A 24,559-nucleotide genomic window follows, 5' to 3' on the forward strand; every position below is an offset into this window, starting at 1 on the left:
TTTCCTTGATTAGTTTCCATCCATTGTTTCTTGTTCTGCCTTCTGGGACTTTGGAGAATAATTTGACCCCCTCTTCTTTGGGGCAGCCCCTCCAATATTGGAAGACGGCTATCACGACTCCCCTTGGTCCTCCTGGTCATTAAATTTAGACACCCCCCAATTCCTGCAACCGTTCTTCGTATATTTTAGCCTCCAGTCCCCTAATCATCCTTGTTGCTCTTCTCTGCCCTCTTTGAAGCTGCAATGCACCTCTTGCAACGCAAGATCCTTGCGAATGTGTCGCGGATGCTGAATCCAGGATCCCCTGGGCTGAGATTCTTGGCGGTCTTCACGCAGCTTCCGCCCGTTCCTTGCAGCAAACGGCTCGCGGCTCTGGCTTCCTGCGGATCTCCCTCTCTCGGGGCTTCTCCCCCCCTCCCCCCTCCCCCTTTTTCTCTCTGAGATCCGCAGGAGCAGACCGTGAATGCAGGTTCTCCAGTTGTGTGTGTGTGTGTGTGATGGTGGGGCTCTCGCCGCTGATGCGTTTGGTCTCTCCTGGTTACGTAAGCAAGATGCATCTTAGCCTCTGCTCCAGTCTTGTAAGTCCGGCGTTTTATCCTCTCTCCTTTTTAAATATATATATATATTGGTCTCTTTTCGCGTTTGGTTGAAGTGGCGAGGCTGGGCCTAAAAGCCCAGAGCTTGGGAATACACACACAGCCCCCCTGCCCCAAATCCACATGCAGAGATCAAACCTTGGATCCGGAATTTGGTCCTTAACCGACTTACGGAGAAGATTCACGTGGCCTCATCTCTCTCTCTCTATATATATCCCTCTGTCTGTCATCTATCTATCTATTTTATCTATTTATCTCAAATAGAGATAAATTTATTTATCTCTATCTATCTATCATCTATCTATCATCTCTATCTGTCATCTATTTATCTATCTATTTATTTATTTATTCATCTATTTATCTCTGTTTATCATCTATCATCTCTATTTATTTATCTATTTATTTATCTCTATTTTTCTATTTGTCTCTGTCATCTGTCATCTCTATGTCATCTATTTATTTATCTATTATCTATCCATTTATTTATCTATTTATTTATCTATTTATCTCAAACAGAGATAAATTTATTTATCTGTCTATCATCTAGCTATCATCTCTATCTGTCATCTATTTATCTATTTATTTATTTATTCATCTATATCTCTGTCTATCATCTATCATCTCTCTATTTATTTATCTATTTATTTATCTCTATTTTTCTATTTATCTCTGTCTATCATCTCTATATCATCTATTTATTTATCTATTATCTATCCATTTATTTATCTATTTATTTATCTATTTATCTCTGTCTATCATCTCTATCATCTATTTATCTATTTATTTATCTATTTATTTATTTACTCTATCTACCTATCATCTCTGTCTATCTACCTGTCTGTCTGTCTATCTATCTCTATCTATCTATCTATCTATCTATCTATCTATCTATCTATCTATCTATCTATCTATCTATCTATCATCTATCTATCTATCTATCTATCATCTATCTATCTATCTATCTATTTATCTATCTATCTCTATCATCTATCTTATCTCTCTCTCTATCTCTCTATCTCTATCTCTACCTCTCTTTCTCTTTCTCTCTTTCTCTCTTTCTTTCTTTCTCTCTTTCTTTCTCTCTCTCCCTTTGCTTTAGGGGCCGGCCTCTGTTGGGAATGGGGGGGTGCTGGTGGTGGTAGAAACACAGAAATATCGATGCCTAATAATCAGGCAAGCTGCTGAAATCTTGATCAAGCCTCGGATGTTTTGCGCGAGAGAAGACCTCGTTTTCGTCTCGTCCGGGACGAGCTCCGGATTGCAGAATAGGCAGATGTGATGGGGGGGGGGGAGGTCTCGGCATGGGGCGGGCTGCCTTGGGAGGGGAGGGGGAGAGGTAGGTAAGTAGGCAAGGGTTCCCCCCCCCCCAGTTTTCTTTGGCTTTGCAACAACCTTGACCGATGATGAACGGTAGACGGGAAGGAGTTAATTCGCCAACGGCAGGTTCGAGGGTGTGTGAATGGGACAGGTTGATCCCAGGAACACCCCCCCCCCTAGATCAAGACCTGTAAGCAAGAAATGCAGAATTGAGCTCTTATTTTTTTCCCCCTCCTTCTTCTTTTAAATCCTTGCCTGGAGGGAGAGTGTGTTGTCGGTGCCTTTCCATTTGCAAGGAGGCCTTTTTGCATTTTGAAGCTCCTGCGTTTTAATTTCCTCTCTCTTCGTTTTTTCTTTTCTTTTTCATGGGCTGAAGGATCCTGGCTGTGTCTGTAAGATTGGGAACACTTAGGGTTTTCTGGAATACTCTCTGTCTGTCGTCAGCACCCACCAGCCGGATCCATTAGCTGCCTGGCAAGAGAGAGAAGAGAGACTCTCTACCCAGCTGTAGCTAAAACCATGATTCATTTTTATTTTGAAGACTTCAGAATGAATCCACGGGGGAGATTAGGGCAAACGAACCTCAAGATGGCTTAGGATAGGGTTTCTCAACTTTGGCACACTTGGAAGATGTCCGGACTTCAACTCCCAGAATTCCCCAGCCAGCTGGCTGGGGAATTCTGGGAGTTGAAGTCCAGACATCTTCCAAGTGTGCCAAGGTTGAGAAACACTGGCTTAGGACTGATGCATGTTTGTTTCTTTGTTTCCTGCCTTTTTTAATTTTTAACGAATAGCTCAAGATGGCAGACATGCTCCTCCCTCCTCCTATTTCGCCCCCCCCCCCCAGCAACAACCCTGTGAGGTCGGCAGGGCTGAGAGAGAGAGGGGGGGAGGGAGGGAGGGAGAGAGACTGGCCCAAAGTTACAGCCGGCTTTCGCACATAAGGCAGGACTAGAACTCCCTGTCTCCTGGTGATAGGCCCAGAGTTACCCAGCCAGCTTTCATGCCTAAAGTGGGACTAGAACTCCCAGACTCCTGGTGATTAGCCAAAGTCACCCAGGTGGCTTTCATGCCTAAAGTGGGACTAGAACTCCCAGTCTCCTGGTGATTGGCCCAAACTCACGCAGCCAGCTTTCATGCCTAAGGCAGGACTAGAACTCACAATCTCCTGGTGATTGGTCCAAAGTCACCCAGCTGGTTTTCATGTGTAAGAGCGGACTAGAATTCACAGTCTCCTGGTGATTGGCCCAAAGTCACCCAGCCATCTTTCATGCCTAAGGCGGGACTAGAACTCCCAGTCTCCTGGTGATTGGCCCAAACTCACCCAGCCATCTTTCATGCCTAAGGCGGGACTAGAACTCCCAGTCTCCTGGTGATTGGCCCAAACTCACCCAGCCAGCTTTCATGCCTAAGGCGGGACTAGAACTCCCAGTCTCCTGGTGATTGGCCCAAACTCACCCAGCCATCTTTCATGCCTAAGGCGGGACTAGAACTCCCAGTCTCCTGGTGATTGGCCCAAACTCACCCAGCCAGCTTTCATGCCTAAGGCGGGACTAGAACTCCCAGTCTCCTGGTGATTGGCCCAAACTCACCCAGCCATCTTTCATGCCTAAAGCGGGACTAGAACTCCCAGTCTCCTGGTGATTGACCCAAACTCACCCAGCCATCTTTCATGCCTAAGGCGGGACTAGAACTCCCAGTCTCCTGGTGATTGTCCCAAACTCACCCAGCCAGCTTTCATGCCTAAGGTGGGACCAGCGCCCACGTAAGGTGCATTTCAGGGGCAACAATGTCAGTGGAATGATTATATTCGGATTTTTAAAATCTGTGGCAACAGAGGTGGGAAGCATCCCCAGGCGAATACACCCCCCCGCTTTTCTCACCCCCCAAAACCAAACCAATGCAAACCTCCCCCCCCCCACTCCCACATGACTGCACCTGACCTGTGTTGCGTCCCCTTGAGCCCAAAGAGAAAATGGTTTCAGGGCTGTGTGTGTGTGTCTGTGTGTGAAACAATCCTCCTTCAAATGCCTTTCCTTGCTCAAATGGCATCGCAGCTCCCAAAGGCCAGGCCGGGGGGTGGGGTGGGTGGGGGGGCATGCAAAAGAGGGGCTGACTCTGCAAACGATTGGGAGCGAAGGGCCCTTTCCTGCAGCTGCTGGCTTTGCATTTCCAGCTCTCGAGGCGAGGCTGGAAACCACATTCAAAAGTGGTGGTGGTGGAAAGGCCCGGCCGGATGCTCTTCTCCGTCTCTCTTCAACACAACAGTTGGCTTCTTTCCTTTGATCAGAAAAGGAAAGAGAAGTAAAAACCTTTCCTAGCTGAAAAATCAAGTTTTGCAAACCTTCAAATCTCTCTCTCTCTGCCTCTTTCTCTCTTTCTTTCTTTCTTTCTTTCTTTCTTTCTTTCTTTCTTTCTTTCTTTCTCTCTCCCTCTGTCTCCCTCCCTCTTTCCCTCTCTCTCCCTCTCTCTCCCTCTCTCCCTCCCTCCCTCTCTTTCCCCTCTCTCTCCCTCTTTCTCCCTCTCTCCCTCCCGCTCTCGCCTTCCCTCCCTCTCTATCCCTCTCTCCATCCCTCCCTCTCCCTCTCTGTCTCTCTCTGCCTCTCTCTCCTTCCCTCCCCCTCTCTCTCCCTCCATCTCTCTCCCTCTCTCTCTCCTTCCCTCTCTTTCCCCCTCTCTCTCCCTCTCTCTCCCTCCCGCTCTCTCCCTCCCGCCCTCCCTCTCTCTATCCCTCTCTCCCTCTCTCTTTCCCTCCCTCCCTCTCTCTCTCCCTCTCCCTCCCTCCCCCTCTCTCTCCCTCCCTCTCCCTCCCTTTCTCCCTCCCTCTCTTTCCCCCTCTCTCTCCCTCTCTCTCCCTCTCTCTCTCCCGCTCTCGCCCTCCCGCCCTCCCTCTCTCTCTATCCCTCTCTCCATCCCTCCTTCTCTCTCCCTCTCTCTCCCTCTCTCTCTCCCTCTCTCCATCCCTCCCTGTCTCTCTCCCTCTCTCTCCCCTCTCCCTCTCCCTCTCTCCCTCTCTCTCTGCCTCCCTCTCTCTCTCCCTCTCCTTCCCTCTTCCTTGCTCTCTATTCAACTTGTATTTTACAAAAACACCAAGCCCAGATTAGAGGACAGGGTTGTCCTCGTTTTACGACCGCAGTCAGGTCCGGAATTTAGACCCCGAATTTGAACAATGGATGGAAACTAATCAAAGAGAGGAAGCTTCCTAACAGCGAGGACACCTGACCAGTGGAACAGCTTGCCACCAGGCGTCGTGGGTGCTCCATGACTGGAGGCTTTCGAGAAGAGGATTGGGACAAGCCACTGAAATCCGTCTTGAGTCTCCTGCTTGAGCAGGGGGTTGGGCTAGAAGACCTCCAAGGTCCCTTCCAGCTCTTTTCTGATGGATTGATTGATTAGGACTGGGGTGCCTCGGAAGAGGGCCTCCGGAGTCAAGGAATTCTGCATCTTCTGTTTTTCCATTTCTGCCACCCCATCCCTCCATGCCAATCCAAAGTCTCTCCACCCCGCCATCATTTTCTCTCCCCCCCCTCCATCCTTAGAAGGGCTTGAATGCATCAGCCGCGAGAGAGTTTAATGGAAGTCTTATTTCCTTGCCTGCTGAATGCCAAGCGTGGGAAGGGAGCGTTTGGCTAAGTACTTGAGGTGTAAAGTTCGGGGCGCGCTCGCAGCAGCCGGGGCGGAAGGCCGGCTGTGCCCCGGTGGGCGCGAGGCGGCAGCTGCGCTTCTGTGCTTCTGTGTGTGAGCCGCGTGTGGCCGAGGGGAGAGTGGGCGAGGGCTTTCTTCCAGGGCCCGAGGAGCACCCTGGGACCTAGTCTCTGCGGAGCTGCTGCGTGGGCGCAGGGCTTGGCACTGCCCGGATGGCAAGAGGCGATTGGAGCTAAATCCCGAAGGGCTGGGCTCTTCGGGAAAAGGCTCCGTGGGGGGGAAATGCGCTTGAGAGTTTGCATGTGGTCCAGCTCCTCCCTTCCCCCTCCTTTCTTTCCCCCTTCCCTCCCTCTTCCATTCTTCCTTCTTTCCTAGCCTATCACCTTTGTCTTCTTTCTTTCTTTCTTTCTTTCTTTCTTTCTTTCTTTCTTTCTGTCTCTTTCTTTTGCTTTCTTTCTTTCTTCCCTCTCTTCCTCTTTCCTTTCCTTTCTTCCAACCCTCCCTCCATCTCCCTTCTTTCCTTCCCTTCTTTCTTCCCTCCCTCTTCCTTTCTTCCTACCTTCCTACCGTCTCTGTCTTCTTCCTTCCTTCCTTCCTTCCTTCCTTCTCCTACCCTCCCTCCCTCCCTCCCTCCCTCCCTCTTCCATTCTTCCTACTTTCCTAGCCTGTCGTTTTTGTCTTTCTTTCTTTCTGTCTCTGTCTGTCTGTCTTCCTTTTTCTTTCTTTCTCTTTTTCTTTCTTTCTGTCTGTTTGTCTGTCTTTCTCTTTCTTTCTTTCTTTCTTTCTTTCTTTCTTTCTTTCTTTCTGGCTCTCTCTCTCTCTGTCTTTTTCTTTCTGTCTTTCTTTCTTCCCTCCCTTCCTCTTTTCTTTCCTTTCTTCCAACCCTCCCTCCAACTCCCTTCTTTCCTTTCCTTTCTTCCAACCCTCTCCATCTCCCTTCTTTCCTTTCCTTTTCCTCCCTCCCTCTTCCTTTCTTCCTACCTTCCTATCCTCTCTGTCTCCTTCCTTCATTCCTTCTCCTTCCCTCCCTCCCTCTTCCATTCTTCCTACTTTCCTAGCCTGTTGCCTTTTGTCTGTCTGTCTTTCTTTCTTTCTTTCTTTCTTTTTCTGTCTGTCTTCTTTCCTTCCTTCCCTCCCTTGCTTTTTCCTTTCTTCCCTCATCTCCTTCCATCTCCCTTCTTTTCTTCCCTCCCTCCCTCTCTCTTCCTACCTTCCTACCCTCTCTGTACTTCCTTCCTTCCTTCCTTCTCCTTCCCTCCTTCCCTCTTCCATTCTTCCTACTTCCTAGCCTGTTGCCTTTGTCTTCTTTCTTTCTGTCTGTCTGTCTTTCTTTCTTTCTGTCTGTCTTTCTTTCCTCCCTTCCTCTTTCCTTTCTTCCAACCCTCCCTCCATCTCCCTTCTTTTCTTTCCTTCTTTCCTCCCTCCCTCCCTCTTCCTTTCTTCCTACCTTCCTACCCTCTCTGTCTCCTTCCTTCCTTCCTACTATCCATCCATCCATCCATCCATCCATCCATCCTTCTGTCCCTGGATACAAAACATAACAATTGGTTATTAGTTAGAAATCTGTAGCTAAACCAGGCGTATCTGTTTCTTTTATTTCCTTGCCTGCTGCTCCCTTCTCCGTCCTAGCGATGCTACCTCCTATGCATTGTTTTTCCTTTGGTGCTTTCACTCTGCTTGGCCAGGAAACCTCAAGTCTGTGCGGCTGCCAGTCTGAAATATAAAAGAGCTTTACGTTTAGCTCAAGAGCCGTTCTTCTCCTTTCCCGCTTGCCCTCGACATTACGACCCAAACGAGGAAGGAGCCTCTTCTGCTCGGCCTTTATTGATTCTCTTTTATCACTGTGGTTCAAAAGGGCCAGGCTGAAGTAGCTACGCGGCCAGGATTCAGGGGCAACGCAACAGATGAGCATTAAAATATTAATTTGCTTAACGATTTCACGTCAGTTCTGTTCTCTCTCTTTTTTTTTTGAGTGAGTCATTGTTTCTCCAACTGCTTCACCTGGCGGAGAGATCCATAAAATAAAAGACTGCAATGCCATTGTGCTGTGCCGAGAATGCTTGGGAATGGCCCCTCCGAAGCACCTGGGGCACGGGGAATTCTGGGAAATGAAGTCCGCCCGTCTTAAAGTTGCATAGATGGCAATTGAGATCCTAAAAAAAAATTAGCTTGTATGTATCCGAACGTACAACCTAAATGCCGGAGATGTGATTGTGCTGATGCTACGCATTATCATATATGGTGGACTTGTAAAAAAAGGTCAAAGCGTTTTGGATAAAAATATGGTGGATTATGCAAAATAGTCTTTTTTTTTTTTAATTGAAAATTTTAGAAAAAAAAACTTTTACAAATGTTTACCTCCCCCCCTGCCCTCCCCTCCCGAACCTTCCCCCCCTCCCCCGACTTCCCAGAACCAATACAGGGTATAAATCTTTAACAAAGATGTCCTAAAATACACTTAAAAAAAGTTAGTATCATCTTTCATTTGAGCTTTAACTCCTCTTTGCTAGGCTAGCTCTAAACACATTATATCATTCCTTGTTTCTTCAGTCATAAACTATCTGGAATTTCTTGGTCCCATATTTATTTTGAATATAGTCAATCCATCTTCTCCACTCCAGTTTATATCTCTCATTGGAGTGGTCCTTGAGATATGCTGATATTTTAGCCAGCTCTGCTAGGTTTGTTACTTTAGAAGTAGCAAAATATTCTTAAAAAGAGGATAAAGTTTACTCCTCAGTTGTTCTTGTTAGGTATAATCACAGACTATAGCAATAGCAATAGCAGTTAGACTTATATACCGCTTCATAGGGCTTTCAGCCCTCTCTAAGCGGTTTACAGAGTCAGCGTATTGCCCCCAACAACAATCCGGGTCCTCATTTCACCCACCTCGGAAGGATGGAAGGCTGAGTCAACCCTGAGCCGGTGAGATTTCAACAGCCGAACTGCAGAACTGCAGTCAGCTGAAGTAGCCTGCAGTGCTGCATTTAACCACTGCGCCACCTCGGCTCCTAGACTGTTATAGAGACTAATTTGATTTTGAACTTAACAACGGCAGCAAGATTGTTGGTGGCGCAGTACTGGAAGAAGGAAGATTTGCCTCCTATTCAAGAACGGACGTTAAAAGTCACAAACTTAGCAGAGATGGCTAAAATATCAGCATATCTTAAGGACCATTCAGGTTGAAGGGTGGACTTCAACTCCCAGGATTCTTCAGCCAGGATGGATAATTGAATTTAGATTGGCTAAGAGGGTTTTGAGGGACGCGGTGGCTCAGTGGCTAAGATGCTGAGCTTGTCGATCAGAAAGGTTGGCAGTTTGACGGTTCGAATCCCTAGCGCCACTGCGTAACGGAGTGAGCTCCCGTGTCTTGTCCCAGCTTCTGCCAACCTAGCAGTTCGAAAGCAGGTACAAAATGCAAGTAGAAAAATAGGAACCACTTTTGGTGGGAAGGGAACAGCGTTCCGTGCGCCTTCTGGGGTGTTGAGTCATGCCGGCCACATGACCACGGAGACGTCTTCGGACAGCGCTGGCTCTTCGGCTTTGAAACGGAGATGAGCACCACCCCCTAGAGTCGGGAACGACTAGCACAGATGTCCGAGGGGAAGCTTTACCTTTAAGAAGATTTTGGGACGATTCTCTCCAAGGGAGTCAATCAAGGCTCTGCCTCCCCCCATCCCTGGACCCACTTCAAGCATCTGCTGGCATTTCTGCTGAGCTTTCCATGGCCACCTACGCCTTTTTGTCCCCGAGCTGAGATGGGTGACCTCATCCATCTGCACGGCTCTCTGGACAAAGCCGGGCTTTGTTTACGGGCCGATACAGGAGAACCTGCGGTCTTCATCAGTGGGCTTGACGAGCCTCTGCAGCCTTTCATAAGGATTGCTCTGCTCTTTTAAGATTAGGCTGCAAGCTTCCAAACACCCACTAGATGTCAGCAAGGAGACCCCCCCCAAAATGCCAGTGTTTCGCTGCCATCGCCATCTAGTGGCAGTTGTGTTACTTACAGCTGATTTATAGCATGGCAGTTGAGATTTTTTTTTTTTTTTTTACAGTTTTGATAAAGGCAATAATTAGCCATCCTTTTGGGCTGTTTTTAAAAAAATCAATCAGAATAGAGCTGGAAGGGAACTTGGAGAGATGATAGATGGAAGGGTGGATGGATGGATAGATGGATGGATGGTATAGATGACAGAAGGAAGGGTGGATGGATGGGGAGAGAGATATAGAAGGTGGATGGATGAATAGATGGATGGATGGTATAGATGATAGAAGAAAGGGTGGATTGATGGGGAGGGAGGAGATATAGAAGATGGATGGATAGATGGATGAATAGATGGATGGTATAGATGATAGAAGGAAGGGTGGATGGATGGGGAGGAAGATATAGAAGGTGGATGGATGGATGAATAGATGGATGAATAGATGGATGGATGGTATAGATGATAGAAGGAAGGGTGGATGGATGGTGATGGATGGTGATATAGATGATGGATGGATGGATGGATGGATGGATAGATGAATAGATGGATGGATGTTATAGATGATAGAAGGGAGGGTGGATGGATGGGGAGGGAGATATAGAAGGTGGATGGATGAATATATGGATGGATGGTATAGATGATAGAAGGAAGGGTGGATGGATGGGGATGGATGGATGGAGATATAGATGATGGATGGATGGATGGTATAGATGATAGAAGGAAGGGTGGATGGATGGGGAGGGATGGAGATATAGATGATAGATGGATGGATGGATGGATGGATGGATGATAGATGAATAGATGGATGGATGTTATAGATGATAGAAGAGAGGGTGGATGGATGGGGATGGATGGATATATAGAAGATGGATGGATAGATGAATAGATGGATGGATGGTATAGATGATAGAAGGAAGGTGAATGGATGGGGATGGATGGAGATATAGATGATGGATGGATGGATGGATAGATGAATAGATGGATGGATGTTATAGATGATAGAAGGAAGGGTGGATGGATGGATGGATGGGGAGGGAGGGAGATATAGAAGATGGAGGGATGCTTTGCCCCACATTGCTTCCCCATAGCAAGGCCTGTGGGCTTATCCCAGGTCTCTCTGCCACCCACTTCTGCCTTTAGCCCAGCCAAGCTTTCTGCTGTGAGTCCAGCCCTGGTTCTTACAAGCAGCAGCTGCTGGGCCTTTGCTGTGAGATCGGAATTAGGAGTTGCTAAACTTAGCTCCGGCAGGGCAAAAGTTGCATCCCTGGGGAGCTGTGGGGAAAGTGGGGAGGGCGGCCCACTTCCTGGGGCTGCCTTGGGGCAGCCAAGGGTTGAGCACCGGAAGGAAGGGGGCAAGGCAAGCGTGGCGGAGGCCTCTCCCAGCTCTGCCATTGCTCGGCTTCCCAGCCTGGGCAACTGGGTGGACTTCAACTCCCAGAATTCCCCAGCCGGCAGGACATTGCTGTCGGTGGCCTTTCCAGCTGGTTCCCGACCAGCGAAGTCAATGAGAGAAGCGGAATTCATTTAACGCCAATTTGATTCACTTAACGGCGGCTTAGGAAAGTCCCTTAATCACTATACCCAACTGGCACGGGGCCTGCTATGCCCACAGTGGATATCTTCCTTAAAGAAGAGCGGAGAATTTCCATTTATTTTGCCTGATCTTCTGACTGTCACTGTAGCAACAATTCGTATAGAATAGAATAGAATAGAATAGAATAGAATAGAATAGAATAGAGAATGGAATGGAATAGGAGGAGTATAGAATAGAAAATAGAATATAGAATGTAGAATATAGAATATAGAATATAGAATATAGAATATGAATATAGAATATAGAATATAGAATATAGAATATAGAATATAGAATATAGAATATAGAATATAGAATAGAATAGAATATAGAATAGAATAGAAAATAGAATAGAATAGAATATAGAATAGAAAATAGAATGCAGAATAGAATAGAAAATAAAATAGAATAGAATATAGAATAGAATAGAAAATAAAATAGAATATAGAATAGAATTGAATAGAAAATAGAATAGGATAGAATATAGAATAGAATATAGAATATAATATAGAATAGAATATAGAATAGAATAGAAAATAGAATAGAAAATAAAATAGAATAGAATATAGAATAGAATAGAAAATAAAATAGAATATAGAATAGAATTGAATAGAAAATAGAATAGGATAGAATGTAGAATAGAATATAGAATAGAAAATAGAATAGAATATAGAATAGCAAATAAAATAGAATAGAATATAGAATAAAATAGAATAGAAAATAAAATAGAATAGAAAATAGAGTAGAATAACAGAGTTGGAGGGGACCTTGGAGGTCTTCTAGTCCAACCCCCTGCCTAGGCAGGGAACCCTAAGCCAGTTCAGAAAAAATGGTTGCCCAACATCTTCTTAAAGACTTCCAGTGTTGGAGCATTCACAACACTGTTTAATACCATCCCAAGTGCAACGGCACTGAAAAATGCAACTTACGACCGTTTTTCGCTTTCGCGCTTGTGACCGTTGCAGCCTCCCTGGGGGGAAAATTCGGACGCTTGGCAACTGGTTTCATAGTTATGACGGTCACAGTGTCTCAGGGCCACGTCATCCTCTTTGGTGACCGTCTGACCAGCAGAGTCCAGGGGGGGGACCCAGATTCACTTAACGACCGTCTTAGTAACTTAACCACCGCCGGGATTCACTTAGCCACTGTGGTCAGCAAGCTCGTAAAATGGGGCGGCGAAACCTCGCTGAACGATGTCTTGCTTAGCCACAGAGAGAGGTTGGGCGGCATGGTGTTCGTAAGTCGAGGACAATCTGAAACTGGGCCCCTTCGCCCAAAGAGGCGCCGTGGACCCAAAATGGGTTTTCAGCCTTTGAAGCGGCGAAGAATATTTGTAAAGGGGAATATTTTGCTTTTGAGGTCTCGCATGTTTATTCCTCTCCCGCTGACCACAGAGAGTGTGGCGGGAGGGTCCAGTCGAAGCCGCTTTTTCGTGGCCTCCTGACCTCCGTGGACAGCAGGCATTCGTGGGAACTGGCTTGCCTGCGTTTGAATTTACAGCAAAGGTTTCTCAACCTGTTAGTTGCCTGCCCTAGATATATATATACCGTATATTTATATTTATATATTGCAAGGAGAGGCACTTTTGGCGGAATATCCATACTGTGGCAGGTTCGTTCAATAGCAATCACTCTCCTCTGGTTTTTGACCCCCTCACCCCACCCCAGATCAATGGCACACTAATGGATGCGTCACTTCTCTGGATGCTTTCAAATTAAAATGCATGTTGAAGGATGCTTGGAAAGGATTCTTAAGAAAGTGGGAGGGAGGGAGGGAGGGAGGAAGAGGTGATAGGAAGGGAGGAAGGAAGGAAGAGGGGGGGAAAGAGGAAGAAAGAAAGGAAGAGGGAGGGAGGGAAGAAAGAAGGAAGGAAGACATGAGAGGAAGAGAGGAAGAAAGGAAGCGGGAGGAAAGAAGGAAGGAAGACAGAGATTATAGGAAGGGAGGAAGAGGGAGGGAGGAAAAAGGAAGGAAGGGGGAGGGAGGGAAGAAGGAAGGAAGACATGAGAGGAAGAGAGGAAGAAAGAAGCAGGAGGAAAGAAGGAAGGAAAACATGATAGGGAGGAAGAAAGAAAGAGGAAGAGGGAGGAAGGCAGGCAGGAAGGAAGAGAGATGATAGGAAGGAGGAAAAAAGGAAGAGGGAGGGAGGAAGAAAGAAAGGAAAAAGTAGGAAGGCAGGAAGGAAGGAGACAGATGATAGGAAGGGAGGAAGGAAAGAGGGAGGAAGGAAGGAAAGAAGGATGAGGAAGGAATAAAAGGGAGGAAGAAAGAAAGAGGGAGGGAGGAAGACAGAGATGATAGGAAGGGAGGAAGGAAGGATGAGAAAGGAAGAAAGAAAGCAAGAGAGGGAGGAAGGAAGGAAGAAGGAAGGAGAAGGAATAAGGGAGGGAGGAAGAAGAAAGGAAGAGGGAGGGAGAAAGAAAGAAGTAGGAAGGAAGGCAGGAAGGAAGACAGAGATGATAGGAAGGGAGGAAGGAAGGAAAGAAGGAAGGAAGGATGAAAAAGGAATAAAGGGGAGGGAGGAAGGAAGGAAGGAAGGAAGAGGGAGGAAGGAAGACAGAGATGGTAGGAAGGGAGGAAGAAAGGAAGAGGAAGGAAGGAAGATGAGAAAGGGACAGAGAAGGGAGGAAAATATGCATGTTTGGCCAAATTCTCTTTCTCTCCTTTTGGGCATCTCCACCAGGTGATGGAAGGTGCCTGGTTCTGCAGAATTTGATCTTGAAAGATCTTTCTCTTTTAGGTCTCATGGTACCAAGTGACGTGTCCTCCTTATGAGAATCAGTCCCCGGAAGCGCCCGAGAAAATGTCAGGAATGCAGGTAAGAAACAAGACAAGAGAGAAAGAGAAACGACGTTTGTTTTTGATTTCGGTTTCACACGTTCACACAATTTTGGGTGCACGGAGTGGGGAGAAAGGATTTTTCCTGGACATTTTTTAAAAATAATTCCCAATCATTTGACGTCCACGTTCTCTGGGATCCTGTCCAATTTGACCATAGTTGGTTGAAACGCAGTTAGTATGTGGGTTGTCCTTGACTTACCCATTTAGTGACCATTTATTGTCCGTTCGAAGTTACAACGGCCTTGAAAAAAGCGACCGTTTGCGACAGCATCCCCGTGTCGTGTGATTAAAATCGGAATGCTTGGCAGCTGCTTCGTATTTACGACGGCCGCAGTGTCCCGTGGTCCTCTTTTGGCGACCTCCCGACGAGCAAAGTCAACGGGGAAGCCAAATTCACTTAAACGACCGTGTGACTAACTTAACAACCGCAGCGCTTCCCTTAACAACGGTTGGCCACAATGGTGGTAAAAGGGACGCAAAGCTCGCTTAACAAATGTCTCGCTTAGCAACATACCTTTGGGGAGAAATTGGGGTCATAAATCCAGGATTCTCTGTATTTCCCCCCCAATTTTTTAGTGCTGGTTTTTCTAGTGGGGTATTGTTGTTGTTTTATTTAATTAAAGTTTTTTTAATTAGGTAAACATTACAAACATTGGACATAGTGCGACATTTCTGGCATAAACATTTCCATATAGTGATTGGATCTTACAATAATTACATTTTATATCCATTACATAGGAATTGTAATGTCAGATTACCTGTCCGTTGATCCTTTCTTTTATATAATTACTAACCATACCTATACAAATCCAGTTCCTACCTATCACACCTTCATAATACCATATTTTCCCATTCTTAATTTGTCTGTATTTTTCTGTCCTGGTCTTTTTTCCCTCTCCTTTCTAACCATCTGTTTATTAAATTAAACTGTTTATTAAATTTATAGGCCGCCCAATCCCGAAGACTCCGGGCGGCTTACAGCAACAAAAATTAAAAGAAATTTAAAAAACAGATAAAACACGACAAATTTTAAAAGACACAACATGCACCCAATCTAAGCGGGGCTGGACCTCAATCCAGAGGTCAACAGCCCCAGGCCTGCCAGAATAGCCAGGTCTTAATAGCTTTTCGGAAGGCCATGAGAGTGGGGAGGGTCCGGATCTCTGGGGGTAGCTCATTCCATAGGGCCGGAGTGGCAACAGAGAAGGCCCTGCTCCGAGGCGTCGCCAGCCGGCATTGTCCAGCTGAAGGCACCCGGAGAAGACCCATCGATACTATTTGTCCCAGATTTCGTGATATTCCGTCTCCCCCTCTAGAGTCTGTCCATCTCTGCGCCCGTCAGTATCTTATTTATTATTTCTTGTTCTTTTATTTTTCCATTGTTGTGCAAAAACTTGCCGCCGTTAAAATAGGCAGCATTAAATATAGTCCACCTTTGGCATATATTTTTTTTCCCCTCTGGTAAAAATAATCCTGGCCTCAACTCCCATCCTTTGATTTAGCATCTCTTCCAAATTCCTTCTTATCTGGTGCCAACAAGCCTTTAGCTTTCATGCACTCCCACCACATATGATAGAAGGTTCCCTAGTGCAGGTATCACATTTCCAGCATCGTGGCGATTAAGTTTTTGTTAATTTTCACCCACGTTTTCAGGGCTGGCTTTTCTAAAGGGGTGTTTTTATGGCATCCGGTCATTGGATAAGTGCTTTTTTCTGATCTTGGTAGGCTGTTTTGATGCCCGTGTGTTTGTGCCTCCAGGGAAGATTTTACATGGCTGACTTGTTCTTTTTTTAAAAAGAAAGATACGGAAGGCGGGTTATTTTAATAAAGCCAAAAATAAAAGAAAAAGGGGAAGGAACTATAGCTTGGTGAGAGAGATCACGTGATTTCCTTGCTAGACAAGTCGGAGTCCCCCCAGTTTAAAAATATAGGTGTAATCAAGTGCCAAGTAGCAAAAACTGTCTCCCACTTTGGCGACTTGAAAACTTTCGATTCCCAGAATTCCCCAGCGCGAGCGTGGCTGACAGAGGAATTCTGGGAGTTAGCAATAGCAATAGCAGTTAGACTTATATACCGCTTCATAGGGCTTTCAGCCCTCTCTAAACGGTTTACAGAGTCAGCATATTGCCCCCAACAACAATCCGGGTCCTCATTTTACCCACCTCGGAAGGATGGAAGGCTGATGGGAGTTGAAGTCCACCCACCTTTTAAGTGGCCGAGCTTGGAAAAATACCGTGAATATGGCTCGTCTTTGATTTACGACCGCCCTTCAGCCCAAAATTACAGTCATAAATCGTGGCCGTTGTTAAACAGGTCACCCTAGGATGACGCTCGTTTCAATGACGCTCGTTTTTTGGTGACAGTCATTAAGTGAACCCCCGATACCAAATGGATGGTTTTTCCCCCCAAAAAAACACCCCCACCGGAAGTTGAGGTGGCAAATTAGTCTCAAATTGGGGCCGCGCGCGATGGCCGGGTGCCGCGAACATTTCTAAATGCGATCAGGTTGCCGAGCCCGCCAAATAGGATCACGTGACCACAAAGAGGAGGGGGAATGATGATGATGACGACGGGTGACGGTTGGACCCCCAACCCGGATCCTAAGTCGTTCTGCAGAGATCCATCGTGAGTTCGAACGGTCGCTAAGCACAGCACCGTAAGTCGAGGACTTCCTGGCTAGAGAGCTTCGGATGCAGGTTTTTTTTAAATGCTTTATCTTGACGTCGGAGCCAAATGTTTTAACAAATGTCCTCCTTCTTTCCTAAAAGGCTGTCTGGGCTTCCGGCACAGAATGTATCGCCAAATATAATTTCCACGGCACAGCGGATCAAGATCTCCCCTTCAGCAAAGGAGACGTCCTCACCATCATCTCGGTCACCAAGGTAACCGGCCTCTCTCTCCGGCGCCGGGCAACAGCCGTGTGCCCACGGACGCCTGCGGTGACGGGCAGGCTGATAATGGGAGAGTGCAGCAAGGGCCCTGGGGAGGCTGAGCCGGGGGTTGCTTGCTGGCTTCCGGATGCTGAATTTGGTTCCGGAGGCCTTTTGGGGTTTGCACTGGGGTGCCCTGACGTGCATTGGGTGCCTGCCCCAAAGGGCCACGGGGGGCTTAGGAGGTCATTGGGCCAAAGACACGACTTGTGTCTGTTCTGTGATAAGGTCTGGTTGTGTTTAGCTTCGTGATGTCATCCTGGTTTTGTAGCAAACTGGTAAAAGGGGCAGTTTGCTCCATTCTACAACTATAAAGTCAGTCTGTCTCTCACTCTCTCTCTCTCTCATCTACTCTCTTTCTCTTCTCTCTCTCTCTCCTTTCTTTCTCATCTATCTTCTCTCTCTTTCTCATCTTTCTCTCCTTTCTTTCCCCCTCTCTTTCATCTACAGTATCTTCTCTCTCTCTCTCATCTCCTCTCTCCTTTCTTTCTCATCTATCTTCTCTCTCTCTCTTTCTTTCTCATCTCTCCTTTCTTTCCCTCCCCTTCTCTTTTTCATCTACAGTATCTTCTCTGTCTCTCATCTACTCTCTCTCTCTCTTCTCTCTCTCTCCTTTCTTTCTCATCTCTTCTCTCTCTCATCTCTCTCTCCTTTCTTTCCCTCCCCCTCTCTCTTTCATGTACAGTATCTTCTCTCTCTCATCACTTTCCTTTCTCTCTCTCTCTCTCATCTACTCTCTCTCTTCTCTCTCTCGTTTCTCATCTATCTTCTCTCTCTCATCTCTCCTTTCTTCCCCCCCTCTCTCTTTCATCTACAATATCTTCTCTCTCTCATCATTTTCCTTTCTCTCTCTCCTTTCTCTCCCCCTCTCATCCACAGTATCTTCTCTCTATCCCTCTCCTTTCTCAATCTCTCTCTCTCTTCTACTTTCTTATCTCTCTCTCCTTTCTCTCTTATCTATTTTCTCTCTCTTTCATCTCTCCTTTCGTCCCTCTCTCATCTACAGTATCTTCTCTCTCTCATCACTTCCCTTTCTCTCTCTCTCTCTCTCTCATCTATTCTCTCTCTCTTATCTCTCCCTCCTTTCTTTCTCTCTCTTTCTCATCTATTTTCTCTTTCTCTCGTCTCCCTCTCCTTCCCTCCCTCTTATCTACAGTATCTTCTCTCTTTCTCAAAACTTTCCTTTTCTCTCATTTACTCTCTCTCTCCTTTCTCTCTCTTTCTCATCTGTTTTCTCTCTCTCTCCTCTACAGTATCTGAGCAGAACTTGACAGTAAATTAATAAAAGGTTTTTTTTTTTTGCTGGGACAAAGAATCTGCTTCATGCTCTCGGGAAGCCTCAGTCAGAACAAGACTGGACTTCTGCCATCTGTCAGAAATTATGTAGGGCCTCCTGCTTGGGCAGAAGTTGGACTAGATCAGTGGCCTCCAACCTTGGCAACTTTAAGACCTGTGGACTTCAACTCCCAGAGTTCCTCAGCCAGCAACTTTAAGACCTGTGGACTTCAACTCCCAGAGTTCCTCAGCCAGCAACTCTAAGACCTGTGGACTTCAACTCCCAGAGTTCCTCAGCCAGCAACTCTAAGACCTGTGGACTTCAACTCCCAGAGTTCCTCAGCCAGCAACTTTAAGACCTGTGGACTTCAACTCCCAGAGTTCCTCAGCCAGCAACTTTAAGACCTGTGGACTTCAACTCCCAGAGTTCCTCAGCCAGCAACTTTAAGACCTGTGGACTTCAACTCCCAGAGTTCCTCAGCCAGCAAAGCTGGCTGAGGAACTCTGGGAGTTGAAGTCCACAAGTCTTAAAGTTGCCAAGGTTGGAGACCACTGGACTACAAGACCTCCAAGGCCCCTTCCAACTCTCTTAATCTGTATAATCAAGTGGATGTCCAGTCTTTTCTTGCCCACGATGGAGCTTCTCGGATTCAGAAGATGGGCTAGTTCTGTCGTTTGACGGCAACCCTTTGAGAATATCTACCTGCCTATCTATCTATATTTAATTAAAACGATTGCGTCACCCTCCTTCTGTTGCATCCTCCCAGCCAGTTCTCTTCGTGCATGACAATGAAGCTGCGATGGCGACAGGAGATAGGAAGGAAGTTGGCCAGATCCATCCCCAATCAGATTTTGCCCCTTCCTAATGTATGATAAGCTTTTAATGAGTTCATATGAGTGAGTTCATCGCGGAGGAAGAGAATGCTTTTAATCTTTAGCTACCTTGCGAATCTTCCTGGATGGGGCTTCGGAAGTCTGGTGTGGCTGGGAAATTAACATCTTTTTTTAAAAAATATATATTTTTATTCTTTTTAAACAAAACAACACATACAAAACAAAGCAAGAGAAGAACAAAGAAAAACTTTCCTCCGTTTCATCAAGCATGTCGTTTGGTTTACAAGTTTTTGTGCGTCAATTCTTAAGTTTAGGATTAACATCACTGGTTTACATTAAACATAACTAGATAGTTTCACTGTCGTTGAGCATTATGTGTTCAAATTACCATTAATATTCCATGGTTCCATTACCATTAATAATGGTATAAAATTACCATTAATATTCTTTCATAACAATCCTTCTCGGAATCCTCCTTGTCTGGGAACATCGTAGAAGCCAAAGCTGAGTTGAAAAGCGTCCCTCCGTGCATCTCTCTCTCCCTCCAGAGACAGGGGAACAATTTAATTAACCATGAACATTATCCAGCCTTCCTTTTCAATGTAAGCTACTGGGTCAAATCCAGGGCCAGCTTTTATCATCTCTTGTTTGCTAGGAATAACTAAGCAACCACAAGTTTCCTCTGAAACTCCCCGGGATTGAGAAAATACTCATCGGTGTATCTGGGTTTAGCCTGCACTGGGGGAGTTCTGGGAGTTGAAGTCCACATATCTTAAGTTGCCACATTTGGGGGGAAAACCCCACTGCTTTAATGCTTCAGGGAGGGTGTTTTTTTTTTTTTTAAGAAAAGGACTTTATCCTTGGTAGAAGACCAGCTAACTTTTCCTTTGCTGGCTCCTTTGCTCACCCGAAAATATATACAGTTTTGCAGTCTGCTTTTCTGTTGTCAACAGAACCTTGGCAATGGGGAGCCTCTGGGACTTCAGCTCCCAGCAGGGATATCGATGGACTTCAACTCCCAGAATGCATGTCTTCTGATGGGGAATTCTGGGAGTTGGAGTCCAGCTATTTGACAAACAAGGTTAAGGATTGACGGGATGGAGACTAGTTTGCAACTAGTTTAGAGGGAGGGAGGGAGGGAGGGAGGGAGGAGATGATAAAATGGCACATTGAAAGCAACCATGTTGGGTTTCTGTTTTGATTTGGGCTCCTTCCTTGCTGGACAAGGATCATCATCTCATCACCCCTTATCCTTTCCTTCCTTCCTTCCTTCCTTCCTTCCTTCCTTCCTTCCTTCCTTCCTTCCTTCCTTCCTTCCTTCCTTCCTTCCTTCCTTCTCCCTTGGTCTTCCTTCCTTCTTTCGTTGTCCCTTTTCCTTCCTTCCTTCCTTCCTTCCTTCCTTCCTTCCTTCCTTCCTTCCTTCCTTCCTTCCTTCCTTCCTTCCTTCCCCCTTGGCCTTCCTTCCTTCTTTCATTGTCCCTTTTTCTTCCTTCCTTCCTTCCTTTCTTCCTTCCTTCCTCTTTTGTCCCTTTGCCTGTCTTCCTTCCTTCCTTCCTTCTTCCTTCCTTCCTTCGTTGTCCCTTTTCCTTCCCTCCCTCCCTCCTTCCTTCCTTCCTCTTGTCCCTTTGCCTGCCTGCCTTCCTTCCTTCCTTCCTTCGTTGTCCCTTTTCCTTCCTTCCTCCTTTCCTTCCATCTTTCTTTCCTTCCTTCCTTCCTTCCTTCCTTCCTTCCTTCCTTCCTTCCTTCCTTCCTTCCTTCCTTCCTTTTTTTTTTCTCTGCCCACTCACTGTCCTTGACACCGGGTGGCTTACAAACAATACAAAACCCTACATAAAATAATTTTAAAAACCCAGTTAATCTGCCCCCCAATCAAACAAGCCACTTGATGGGCTCCATCCTTGCTCTGGGTTCCCCAGGCCCATTGGCAGAACCAGCCCTCCTTCAAGGCTTTGCGAAAGAGACTCAAAAGCAGGGGCCAAGCTAATCTTCACAGGGATGATTGTTCCAAAGTAAGGGAGCCACCACGAAGGAGTCCCTGTGAGCCCCGCCAAACGGACCTCCGAATAGCATTTCCTTTCTTTGAAGGGCGAGAAGGGAACACGATTGTGGCTGCGGAGGAATGGGAGGTTAAATGGAAGGAGGTTGAGGGCCTTTGGCTTCCTTGCAGAACCCATAAACCCCTTCCTGGGAGCCTGAAGGGGGTCTTGCTAACCGTGGTTTCCCTCTTCCAGGACCCCAACTGGTACAAAGCCAAAAACAAAGTCGGCCGGGAGGGGATCATCCCGGCCAACTACGTCCAGAAGCGCGAAGGGATGAAACCTGGAATCAAGCTCAGCCTCATGCCGTAAGCATACATCTGAACTGGCATTTTATAGCCCCCCCCCCTTGACGGCAAACCCATGGCCCTCGTGGCACATAGAGCACCCTCTCTGTGGGCATGTGTGCCATCGCCAGCTGCTCTTCTGCAGAGCACCGGAAAGTGGCCTGAAAATGGCTAAAAACTAGGTCCTTTTTCGTGCCATTTTTTTGTGTTGTTTTCCCGACGTTTTCCAGTGCTCCAGCACCCGCGAAGACCATTACAAAAATGGCCTGAGAAACATCCCAAAACCGTCCCCCCCCCCCAAAGAAGCCGAAAAACTAGGCGTATGTGTGTGTGCCGGTTTTTGGGTTTTCGGTTGCTTCGGTGCGCAAACATGCACACGTGTTCCGATTTGGGCACTCGGAGCCGAAAAGGTTCACCGTCCCTGTTAAAGCCCCTAGTCCACATCTGTGAGATCAGTTGGAAATGAAATATACCGTATTTTTCGGCGTATAAGACGCACCTTTTTCCCCTCAAAAAAGAGGCTGAAAATCTGGGTGCGTCTTATACACTGAATACAGCAGTTTTTGCCTCCCGAAACCCCGCCCCCTTCATCAAAATGGCTGTGCATAGCCTTTAGGAGGATTTCAGAGAGCTCCTGGGGCTGGGGAGGGCAGAAATGAGCAAAAAAACACCCCCCCCCAACCCCCAGGAGCACTCTATAACCCTCCTAAAGGCTATCCATGCAATTGTTTTGACAAAAAACAGGCCCGTTTTCACGAAAAACAGGCCGTTTTTTGCTCATTTTTGTGGGGCCCCCACACCCCAGGAGCACTTTACAAGCCTCCTAAAGGCTATTCATGCCCTTTTTGGGGGGGGGGGAACCAGCCTGTTTTCGCGAAAAAAATGGGCCGTTTTTGGGAAGGTTTGTAGAGTGCAAAAACTTTTTTTTTTAAATTGCCTCTTCAAAACCTTGCCGCGTCTTATACTCCAGTGCATCTTATACTCTGAAAAATACAGTAAATAAACACCCACCAAGCAAGCCATACATGTATTGTTTTTATTTTGACTTTTTTTTGGTGATAGAGAGAGAGAAAACACTGTTTTGCTAGTTTCTGCCAAGGAGGGGCGGTGCATGGTGGAACTTCTGTGAAGAAGTAGGTTTCTAGTCCTCGTTGAGGCCGGCGTCGGAACGTTCTGACTGCCCTCTTGGTCTCTTTTTTCCCCTCCCTCCGCAGCTGGTTCCACGGGAAGATCACGCGGGAACAAGCGGAACGGCTGCTCTACCCTCCGGAGACGGGTCTGTTCCTGGTGCGCGAGAGCACCAACTACCCGGGCGACTACACGCTCTGCGTCAGCTGTGAAGGGAAGGTGGAGCATTACCGCATCATCTACTCCTCCAGCAAGCTGAGCATCGACGAAGAGGTCTACTTCGAAAACCTCATGCAGCTGGTGGAGGTGAGGCTGAGCCAAGGTTGGCAGGGAGAACCGGGATGCATCCCCTGGGTGTCAGAATAACAAGAGTTGGAAGGGACCTTGGAGGTCTTCTAGTCCAGCCTCAAGCAGCTCAAGCAGGAAACCCTAGACCATTTCAGACAAACAGAATAGAATAGAATATGGAATGAGAATAAAATATGGAATGAGAATTAAATATGGAATGAGAATAGAATATAGAATAGAATAGAATATAGAATGAGAATAAAATATGGAATGAGAATAGAATATCGAATGAGAATGAGAATAGAATAGAATAGCAATAGCAGTTAGACTTATATACCGCTTCATAGGGCTTTCAGCCCTCTCTAAGCGGTTTACAGAGAGTCAGCATATTGCCCCCAACAATCTGGGTCCTCATTTTACCCACCTCGGAAGGATGGAAGGCTGAGTCAACCCTGAGCCGGTGAGATTTGAACCGCTGACCTGCTGATCTAGCAGTAGCCTGCAGTGCTGCATTTAACCACTGCGCCACCTTGGCTCTTGGAATAGAATATGGAATGATAATAAAATATGGAATGATAATTAAATATGGAATGAGAATAGAATATAGAATGAGAATAGAATAGAATAGAATATGGAATGAGAATAAAATTGGAATGAGAATCGAATATAGAATAGAATAAAATAAAATATGGAATGAGAATAAAATATGGAATGAGAATAGAATATGGAATGAGAATAGAATATCGAATGAGAATAAAATATGGAATGAGAATAGAATATCGAATGAGAATGAGAATAGAATAGCAATAGCAGTAGACTTATATACCGCTTCATAGGGCTTTCAGGCCTCTCTAAGCAGTTTACAGAGAGTCAGCATATTGCCCCCAACAATCTGGGTCCTCATTTTACCCACCTCGGAAGGATGGAAGGCTGAGTCGACCTTGAGCCGGTGAGATTTGAACCGTTGAACTGCAGATCGCAGTCAGCTAAAGTGGCCTGCAGTACTGCACCCTAACCACTGTGCCACCTCGGCTCTTGAGTTACATCATGCGCCAGCTTCAGAACGAACCCACCCACCCACCCCACCTGAACAGGCGGCCTGACTCCACCCTGGTGCGGTCACGGGCTGAAAGCATCTTGAGCCCCCTCTCCACTTCCTGTCTCTCTCGCATCACTGCCGGAGACAGGAAGGCGCTTTTGAGCGATACTGAAAGTTGCCTCTTTGCAAAACCAGCAGCGGGGAGCTGCAGCTCAGCGCCTGGCGGAAGCGTCTCCCAGTGGTGACAGACAGACAAGCAATTAATTCCCTTGAGGGGGTGGTGGGGGTGGATCGTGTTTGTAAAAAAACGGTGGACGAATTAAGTTCCCCATTCCTTCCGTAGCCGCTAAGCAGGGCTATGTGGGAGCCTGGCTAGGTGTCCTACTGCCCCCTGGTGGGCTGCAGCGTTATTGGGATTTATTGGGAGGTTGGCACCACGGCGGAAGATGCCCATTTCTCTGCCAAAGGTGGCCTAGGAAACACACGAATTAGGACCCTGAGAAGGGAGCAGGGATGGCCAGAAGCAGCTTCATCCTGACTGGAGTGTGTGTGTGTGTGTGTGTGTGTGTGTGTGTGTGTGTATGTGAGTGTGTGTGTGTGTGTGTCCAGATAGATAGATAGATAGGTAGGTAGGTAGGTAGATAGATGATTGATAGATAGATAGATAGATAGATAGATAGATAGATAGATAGATAGATAGATAGATAGACAGACAGACAGACAGACAGACTGACTGACTGACTGACTGACTGGAGAGAGAGAGAGAGAGTGTGTGTGTGTGTCCTGA

General features: G+C 46.6%; 1 protein-coding gene across 2 annotated transcripts in view; it reads left to right on the forward strand.

Annotated features, from left to right (window-relative positions):
- The window catches only part of CSK (C-terminal Src kinase), a 49,451-nt gene that overhangs the window by 10,938 nt on the left and 13,954 nt on the right, over window positions 1–24,559 (forward strand). Inside the window, exons 1-5 of one of the 2 annotated variants that reach the window (XM_087704054.1) lie at window positions 347–578; window positions 13,855–13,932; window positions 16,724–16,837; window positions 21,226–21,338; window positions 22,532–22,751. In XM_087704054.1, the coding sequence (XP_087560180.1) occupies window positions 498–578; window positions 13,855–13,932; window positions 16,724–16,837; window positions 21,226–21,338; window positions 22,532–22,751 (606 nt within the window). In that variant the 5' untranslated portion in view covers window positions 347–497. Of the gene's footprint in view, window positions 1–346; window positions 579–13,854; window positions 13,933–16,723; window positions 16,838–21,225; window positions 21,339–22,531; window positions 22,752–24,559 lie in introns of those variants that run through there. The other variant, XM_087704053.1, reaches the window with a different exon arrangement.

The sequence above is a fragment of the Thamnophis sirtalis genome, unplaced genomic scaffold, assembly GCF_051295495.1.
Source record: "Thamnophis sirtalis isolate CommonGarterSnake01/CBP01778 unplaced genomic scaffold, rThaSir2_p1.2 scaffold_2, whole genome shotgun sequence".
Taxonomy (NCBI): domain Eukaryota; kingdom Metazoa; phylum Chordata; class Lepidosauria; order Squamata; family Natricidae; genus Thamnophis; species Thamnophis sirtalis.